Source organism: Furipterus horrens, unplaced genomic scaffold, assembly GCF_987537825.1.
Source record: "Furipterus horrens unplaced genomic scaffold, mFurHor1.1.pri manual_scaffold_12, whole genome shotgun sequence".
Taxonomy (NCBI): domain Eukaryota; kingdom Metazoa; phylum Chordata; class Mammalia; order Chiroptera; family Furipteridae; genus Furipterus; species Furipterus horrens.
This window is the reverse complement of record NW_028327182.1, coordinates 78,103,713-78,112,483: the sequence shown is the minus strand read 5'-3', so window position 1 is coordinate 78,112,483 and position 8,771 is coordinate 78,103,713. Positions and strand designations below refer to the sequence as shown.

At 57.6% G+C, this 8,771-nt stretch overlaps 1 protein-coding gene across 2 annotated transcripts; it reads left to right on the top strand.

Moving 5' to 3' along the window:
* The first annotated feature begins 1,030 nt into the window (after positions 1-1,030).
* ZNF703 (zinc finger protein 703) lies at positions 1,031-8,480 on the top strand. Of its 2 annotated transcripts, XM_090258402.1 has the most exons (3): positions 1,031-1,344; positions 2,305-3,839; positions 5,918-8,480. In XM_090258402.1, the coding sequence occupies exons 1-3, from the start codon at positions 1,102-1,104 to the stop codon at positions 6,093-6,095; spliced, it is 1,956 nt and encodes a 651-aa protein (XP_090114528.1). In that variant the 5' UTR covers positions 1,031-1,101; the 3' UTR covers positions 6,096-8,480. The 2 variants fall into 2 exon arrangements, with proteins under 2 accessions (XP_090114528.1, XP_090114529.1); XM_090258403.1 differs by lacking the exon at positions 5,918-8,480 and having other exon boundaries at positions 1,035-1,344; positions 2,305-5,155.
* The last annotated feature ends 291 nt before the right edge of the window (positions 8,481-8,771 follow it).

Sequence of the window (8,771 nt, the reverse complement as noted above, 5' to 3'; positions counted from 1 at the left end):
GGGTCGTTTCTCTAGAGTTTGCATCGACGTACAGCACTGAAGAGAGATCCGCAGCTCCTCTGGGAAACTGGCCTCTCCAGTGGTCACAGGTCCTCTCAAAATAGCAGCTAGGTGCGGTGCAGTGAGGGAGTTTTAAGCCTGAAACACTCAAAACACTGAATCTATAAATCCGTGCGCCGACACCGCGCGCCAGGCGCGTCAGGGTGGCGCGCACAGCCTAAGGTACACACTTCATCTGAACCATCTCCCCAGCAAGGGAGTCCTCAAACTTGCAGGCTTAGGACAGGATGGGCTCGAAGTTGTTGGAGCGGCTGCCGTCGCGTCCCGAGGACCAAGGATGCCTCCGAGGCTCGGGCGCTTCCAAGTGAACACACCCGGGAGAAGCCAATTCGGGAAACTGAACTGGACCGGATCAGATCCCTAGCAGAGCCCAGGCAGGGCCGAAGCAGGGCTGGGGCTCTGAAGGCGCGGTCCGCCCCCAGGCGGCCTTCGGGAGAGGCTTAGATTCGGCAGTACCGGAGCCAGCGCCATGCGTTCCTACCCAGCCACCCAGACACCCTCAGGCCGGCGGGGCACTGCCCCCGCCAGCACCTCCACGCAGGTGGTGTGAAGGAAGAGAGGAGAGAGAGAGAGAGAGACAGGAAAGCCAGCGGAGGATAGGGGGCAGAGCCCAGGATCCCGGCGCAACTGTGGGGAGGGCAGGAGTACGGCGGGCGGAAAAGGCCGAGGCGGCGGCGGCGCACAGGCAAGGCCCCTTTAAGGCTCTCCCCTCCCACCGGCGGCTCTGGCCTCCGCCCCCGCTCTCCCCGCCCCGGGGTCCGGGCGAGAGCTGCGATTGGGCGGGTGCGGCGATCCCTTTGAAGTGTGGCTGCCGATCGCGGCTATTTGACGTGCGGCTCGCGGAAGGCGAAGGTTTTTGTGTTGCTGTCCCCGGCTGGTGGCGGCGGCGGCGGCGGCGGCGGTGGAGGTGGAGGAGGGGTGGAGGCGCGGCGACTGCTGCACAGCGCTCCACGCTGCGGAGCGCGCCCACCCGCCCCGGGAGCTCGCCTCCCCGGTGCTGCCCCTCCCTCCCCACCCCCCCAGTGGCGCTGCCCCCTCCAAATGAGCGATTCGCCCGCTGGATCTAACCCAAGGACACCCGAAAGCAGCGGCAGCGGCAGCGGCGGCGGCGGGAAGAGGCCGGCGGGGCCGGCAGCGGTGTCCCTCCTGCCCCCGGCGGACCCCCTGCGCCAGGCGAACCGGCTCCCTATCAGGGTCCTGAAGATGCTGAGCGCTCACACCGGCCACCTCCTGCATCCGGAGTACCTGCAGCCGCTGTCTTCCACCCCCGTCAGCCCCATTGAGGTCAGTCTCTCGGCCTCTGCCCGCCCAGCGCGTCCCCGTTCCTCCCACCACTGCCGGGCCCACGGCCCTACGCCCTGCACCCTGGGGCTCGGCGCGACGGTCAGGTCCGGCCCCACTGGCGGACGGGGTGCGGAGAGACCCAGAACGCAGGGATCACAGCCTACTCGGCTCTACCCAGGCTTCCCCGTGGAAGGTAGCCCTTCGGAGCTACGCGTTTTGACTTGGACTGGGTTTGCTGTTGGAGTCTCCACTAGGTCTTTTACTTTTCCTCGGCACCCAGTTTCTAGGCTAGAGGTGATCTCTTCTGGGTCTTTCCCGCCCCGCCCCACCCCCAACCTGGGTTTGTTTTCTTTGAATCACCGATCGCCTCCGTCCCACTCCGCCCCTGTCCCATCCTGTTAGAGCGCACGACGCCCAGACACTCCCGATCCCAGGTCTTTCTTCCTCCCACCCGCCTGGGTGCCCTCCCGGGAGGGAGGGGCTACTGAGAGCGCCCACGGCAGCCCGGGCTTGAGAACGCGCTTCTCCCCGCTTCTCCCCTGGCGCCAATGCCGGAAACCCGTCCCAAACGAAGTTCCCCAAACTGAAGGAATAAGTTTTTCCTTGGGCTGACAGGAAGGGGAGGTTAGAAGGAAGGTGGAAAGTCACAGCACCCACCCCAGAGAAGCCTCCTTCGCCCGCGGCGGTCTTAGGTGGATACTTCCACTGCCCGGTTCCCCAGGACCTGCGGCGCGCCCCGGGACCCAGGGGAGCGGCGCTGCCGCCGATGCCGGCCGTGTGAGCGCAGTCCTGCCCAGCTGCGCCGCCCACCGGGCGCTCGCTCCCAGACCTGTCCCCAAGGCCTTCCGTTGGGCCGCCGCCGCCGCCGGCGCTCCCGGCGCGCACCCCGACTGCCACCCCCGCATGCTCTGTGGGGTCCTGTAGTCTCACTCCTTCCCCCCTTGTCGCTGTCTCCCACAGCTGGACGCCAAGAAGAGCCCACTGGCGCTGCTGGCCCAGACTTGCTCGCAAATCGGCAAGCCGGACCCGCCGCCCTCGTCGAAGCTGAACTCGGTGGCGGCGGCTGCCAGCGGGCTGGGGGCGGAGAAGGACCCTGGCCGCTCCGCCTCGGGCGCCGCCTCCGCGTCGGCGGCGCTCAAGCAGCTGGGGGACTCCCCGGTCGAGGACAAGTCCAGCTTCAAGCCCTACTCCAAGGGCTCCGGCGGCGGCGGCGATTCCCGTAAAGACAGCGGCTCATCGTCTGTGTCCTCCACCTCCTCCTCCTCCTCCTTGTCCCCGGGAGACAAGGCGGGCTTCAGGGTCCCCAGCGCCGCCTGCACGCCCTTCCCCCCGCATGGAGCGCCAGTCTCCGCGTCTTCATCCTCGTCCTCGCCCGGTGGTTCCCGGGGCGGCTCCCCGCACCACTCTGACTGCAAGAGCGGCAGCGCAGGGGGTGGCAGTGGAGAGCTGGACAAGAAAGACCAGGAGCCCAAGCCCAGCCCGGAGGCTGCAGCCGTGAGCCGCGTCGGTAGTGGGGAGCCTGGCGCCCACGGCGGCGGCGCCGAAGTCGGGGCCTCTGGGCGGAAGTCGGAGCCGCCCTCGACGCTGGTGGGGACCGGCCACGTGGCGCCGGTGTCGCCCTACAAACCGGGCCACTCAGTTTTCCCGCTGCCACCCTCCAGCATCGGCTACCACGGCTCCATCGTGGGCGCCTACGCCGGCTACCCCTCTCAGTTCGTGCCTGGCCTGGATCCTAGCAAGTCTGGCCTCGTGGGAGGCCAGCTGTCGGGGGGCCTGGGCCTGCCACCAGGCAAGCCCCCCAGCTCGAGCCCACTCACCGGGGCCTCCCCGCCCTCCTTCCTGCAGGGATTATGCCGCGACCCCTACTGCCTGGGAGGTTACCACAGCGCCTCGCACCTTGGGGGCTCCAGCTGCTCCACTTGCAGCGCGCACGACCCAGCTGGGCCCAGCCTAAAGGCCGGGGGCTACCCGCTGGTGTACCCCGGGCACCCGCTGCAGCCCGCCGCGCTCTCCTCCAGTGCCGCCCAGGCCGCACTCCCAGGCCACCCCCTCTACACCTACGGCTTCATGCTGCAGAACGAGCCGCTGCCACACAGCTGCAACTGGGTAGCGGCCAGCGGGCCCTGCGACAAGCGCTTCGCCACATCAGAGGAGCTGCTCAGCCACCTACGGACTCACACAGCCCTGCCAGGCGCAGAGAAACTTCTGGCCACCTACCCCGGGGCCTCTGGCCTGGGCAGCGCCGCTGCAGCGGCTGCGGCTGCCGCCTCCTGCCATCTGCACCTCCCCCCGCCCTCCGCCCCAGGCAGCCCTGGGTCGCTGTCCTTGCGGAGTCCACACACTTTGGGGCTAAGCCGGTACCACCCCTATGGCAAGAGCCACTTATCCACAGCTGGGGGCCTGGCCATGCCGTCCCTCCCCACAGCCGGACCCTACTACTCGCCATATGCGCTGTACGGACAGAGACTAGCCTCAGCCTCCGCACTTGGATACCAGTAACTACAGCTCTTCCTCTAACCCCCTTTCCGACCCTCCCTTCTCCCTCTCCCCCAGCCTCCTGGCCTGGCCGCTGCAACCTCCACTACTGCTTGTCCCTGCCAGATTTCCCGCCCAGACCCTCCCCACTGGACTGTGTATTTATTTACTATAATGTTAGCTTACAAGCTGGGAATATAAGTGCATTAACGGCCCACATGAGTCAATGATATGCAAAAAGTCTGTGTTCCCCTGAATAATATTAATCACACAAGTAACTACATGTTCCCTGCCCCTCTTCCTTTAATTTTTTCTTAGATATGTTTTAATTTTTTCCTTTTTTTTTTTTTTTTTTTTTTTTGATTGGTTTGGTTTTAGGGGAACAGGGAGAGTTGGGGTTCTGGAGTTCTCTTTGTTTTCTTCTCCCTTCCTGGGGAGTTTCTTGCATGCTTCTTAACCATTAAAACTACATTTCATTTCCCCCTTTTCCCCTTCCCCCTTCACTCCTCATTTCCTCTCATTTGAGGTTCTGTTTTTGCCTTTGTACACGCAATGGAGAGGAGATATTTTTTTGTTATGCATTTGGGGGATGCAAGGAAGGGTCTTTGTGTCAGGAGGTCTTGCCTCTGTTGACCCGGAACTCTGCTCTGTGACTTCTCCCCTGCAACCCTCTCCTAGGGTCCTCGGTCTTTGCCCTGGCCCCCCAAATTAGAGCCTTTCTCCCCTACTTTGCTCTGAGCACGGACTGAGAGAGGGGCCCTAGTGGCCTAAGACAGCCCTTCTACTTCCAGACTTCTGGCCCCAAACACCCGGTGGTCACACTGCCCGCTGGTGGAGGGCCTATAGGGCTCATCTTATTCATTTAAAAGTCCTAGAAGGGCTTGCTGGCATGAAACTTTGCTCTTTATATTTTGCGAAGTGCTTTTATATTCATTGTTTTTCTCTCCGTTATTGGGGCAGTGGTCCCTCTTCTGGCGTGGGGGATGGCGTCCGTGATCCTTGCTAGGTTCCTCCAAAGCAGACCAGTGGCACCATTAGTGGGCAGTACAACCTTTTAGCTCTGTTGGGGGAAGGTTGGACAGCAAGGGAGCACCCACATCACAACAGCCTCCTTAACCCCTTCCCAGGCCAGACCCAACAGATTCCCCAAAGTTGGGGACTTTCTTGAGCCCCCTCAGTGATTGGGATTGAAGACTAGGCCCTGGGTCTTCCCCACACTGTTCTTCTTCCTGGTCTTAGGCAGCATCGCGGGGGCTGCAGGGCCTATTTGGGATGAATAGAACTCTCCCTTGGTAAGACTTATTTTGTTAATAAATGAAATACTTGGCTATATTCACACCGTGGTGTGTTTCTCTCTTGCCTTACCCACCGCCCCACCTCCAGATACCTAAGCAGATGCTTTTCTTTTATTCTCGTTTAAAATACCTTATGGTTTTCTTCTCAGATTTCCATTCAAGGACGAGTTTAATGCCTTTCCTCGAGAAAGGGGGGAGAAAAAAAAAACTGCCGACACATTACAAATAACATAAAACCACCTTTATTTTTTTTTTCCCACTTGGTTATTTAGCTACCAGCCTCACTTCAAAGACCTTGACATTTCCTGGGGACAGGGTGGAGAGAGTGTGTAAATGTGGATTTTTCCTCTGGGCCTAGATTCGAGGTAGAGGGGTTGAGAAGGAAGCCAGGACCCAGGACTCAAGACTCCTGGCAGCACAGCACAGTCCCAGAGTGCTAGGGGTGAGCAAAGACGACGTGTCTCTGGCGCCACCTGGTGGCAGACAGCGACTGGCACCATCCCCGACGGCACCTTAACCGCTTCCCATTCTAAATGCCGAGGATCTCTTTCCTAACAATGCCTTTTTATACACCTGAAACCAAAAGGTAAATGCACCTGCTTAAAGGGGTGCTTCGCAAGGCTTGGAGGCTTCCCATGGTCAGCGCCGGTTGGTCCACCCCAGTCATCTGCGTTCCCAGAGACCTATCAACGGGGTTTGGGTTTTGCTGAGAAGGCACGGCTATGCTGGGGACCTTGAAGCCACTCTGGGTCCCTGTTGTCTTGATCTCGCACGACTGACACTGACTTCTCATCCTCCCGCAGGAGAGGATGGGGTACCGTTTATCAGGATGGTGGGACGAGGATTGGACACCTTCTCACTACGAGGGGAGTCCCCGAGGCCGGAAGACAGGACCGGTGGCTTCGGGAGGAGGCTGGGCCCGAGCCGCCCCCTCTCGGGCTAAGTGGCTCCCGGGACGCCGAACCGGGGCACCTGCCGTGACCAGCCCCGCGCAAGTTTCTGCTGCCGCAACCCGGAGCCCAGCACTTCAAAATGGCCTTCCTCGCCCCCTCCTGTGGCGGTGCTCCTCTGAGTCGGCACCGCGCAGCTCTGGGATCTGTCGTTGCTGTTATGTTGTTTGGCTCTGCTTTTTCTGAGGAATGAGATCTATTGGGCAGTTCGTGCTCCGCAATTTGTGTGCTTCTGAAACATCTGTAGACTCGAGGTCAAGTGCGGACGCGGTGGGAGGGATGCTAGAGAATCGCAGCGCGGCGCTGAGCCTCGCTGGGCGTCGTCACGGCCTCGGTACTTGACAGCACCTAGGCATAAGATGTTTTTGCGGGGTCTGGGATTTGGGGGGAGGTTGTACCTATAGCTTTGATTCTGGGCCCTGTTCCTTCATTAGGCAAGAGAACCTCAGGCTTCTGTAGAAACTGTGGATGCTGGCCACCCTAAAACCCTAAGCGTGTCCCTGGGGAAGGGACCACGGCTACCGGCATCACTGGGCACTAGAGATACTGAGTCAGGGCTGAATAAGTCGCCCTGAGACCAACTCAAGTTCTTCCTGAGGAATCATCATTATCCAGTTTCTCAGAGTTCAAACTGGCCCGAATCTTTAAAAGACCTGAAACGCAGTGGCTTGCATTAATCTTTTTTCCTCTGTTGTTTTGTTTGCCGTTGGTTATTTGTTTCCCATCTTCCCTTTCTTCCAAGTGCTCTTCTTCAGTACCTTTTAAATGCCTGCTAAAACTGCTGGAAATTGCTCCCCCTGCAGGGGGACTCAAACTTTTCTCTTTCAACTTCATGGTCCTCAGACCTTCCTACCTAAGGACCACCAGGCTCCTCTGATTGGGACCAAGGGAAGGAAGACTATCTCCAATAGCAAACTTTCCACGTAGCACAAGCAGCTTTTCTGTAGCTACTTGGCTTCCATGAGGTTTGAGAATGCAGGTTAGACACTTCTCAGACCCGAAAGGTTGCCCCCAGCTACCACTGTGACAACAAAGGGTAGGTATTGTAGTCTGGAGCGTCCTAGCTCTCACCCTGAAATGTCAGCTCTCCCCACCATAAATGGGTGGCATTCCTAACAACAGTAGCTGTTTTAATTAGCTGGAGGGGAGTTTGTTACTTTCAGTAGCTAAATTCTCATTAAACAAAGTTGCTGTTTTAATAGAGATAATACTCCCCACCAACTGTTTAATTTACATAATTAATTCATCCAGCAACTCTTTTCTTTGAGAATCACTTCCACCTTCTTTTTCTCCACCTTCTTCTCATCCTAGCCCTCCTCCCCTTCTTCCTCCTAATCTCTCCCAGGTGCCAGAAATGGGGCCTGTGTTCCTAAGGCACCAGGAAGGGTGGAAGCCACAGAGCTGGAACTTGAGACACTGGATGTTCCTGGCTCCAGGTCATATTTTCACACCTCTTGCCTGGTTATTTTTGTGGCCTCGTGGGCAGCTGTGGGAGGAAGGGAGGAGGAGAGAGAGGGGAAAGACTCACCCTCACATATAGGTTTGACACAAACAGAATTGTGTGATGTTACTTTTTAACTTCCTGATCATCCCCCCACAAACCCACCTAAGAAATCTGTAGCCCAAGTGGGGGCTAGGGGGGCCTTCACCATTTTTAGGCAGCCCTCACTGCCTTACCCTGTGATGCATCTCTCAGTATATGAACTAACTCCTTCCTAATATGTGTCTGGGTTACCGTGGCATTCGCCTTAAAATAGTCCTTTGGCTCTGCACTTTATTAATCATTCTGTAGGGGAAGCTGCACTCCACTTTTCTGTTTGATTTGATTTCATTCATCCTGTCTTTTTGTAAAATAGATGGTTGAGTGCATCCGATAATGTATGGTTTAATTTGGAGCACTATGGGTTTGAATTACCATTTTCATAATGTGCTGTGCATTAATGTGTTACATCATTTATAAAGAGGAATGTGCTGGGTTTCAAACTTTCTCCTGAAAGCCAAAGTCACCTAAAAGAAAAACAAAGCCAAATCACACCGACCCATCTTCTTACCTCACTGCCAGAGAAACTCCTGCCTCCCCCACTCGGGGAAGTCTGCCAAGGCTCATAAAACCCAACATGAGGCTTTTGTGCTCACATAATGCAGGTGGGTGTCAAGGTTTGGGGGGAACTTGCACATGGCTGCCCGGGAGCCATCAATGGCAGTACAAAGCTTCCCCTCATTATTGCATAACAACAGCTTTGCAGCCAGCCCCCTTTTGCGGAGACCTCCAGTGGATGGCTCTCCCTCGACCCTAATCCCAGCACTCCCTCCCCAATGGCTGTAATAACACCAGCTGTCTGTTACTCAAACTCTGACTGAGGAGGAAAAAGCACTGATTATCCAAATACAGTCATTAAAGGGGAAATGTGTTTTTAGGACTGTCAGAGTGATTAATGAGGGCTAGCCGTCTTTGCAAATGCACTTGTTTAGTCTAACTGGCAGCTTCTATTTTCCTATTGATTTATTGCAGCCGTTGCCGGGCCTTGGTGTGTGCGAAGTCAGGGCACTTCACAACTGTGCCCTGTTTAAACAGGAAAAGCATGCACCATTTTGTCCGGGAGGGAGGGAGCAGCCCCAAGTCTCTCCCTTCAGTTCCATCTCCAGGGCCCCAGACCAACAAAGAAGACATTAAAAACCTGCAGCCCAGAGAGGGAAGGAAACTGCC

What these genes read in the sequence shown, in the direction of transcription:
- ZNF703 (XM_090258402.1), top strand. Translation starts at nt 1,102, where the DNA reads ATGAGCGATTCGCCCGCTGGATCTAACCCAAGGACACCCGAAAGCAGC. An exon ending in CCCCCGTCAGCCCCATTGAG is followed by an intron (nt 1,345 to 2,304) that starts GTCAGTCTCTCG and finishes TGTCTCCCACAG; the next exon opens with CTGGACGCCAAGAAGAGCCC. An exon ending in GCCTCCGCACTTGGATACCA is followed by an intron (nt 3,840 to 5,917) that starts GTAACTACAGCT and finishes ATCCTCCCGCAG; the next exon opens with GAGAGGATGGGGTACCGTTT.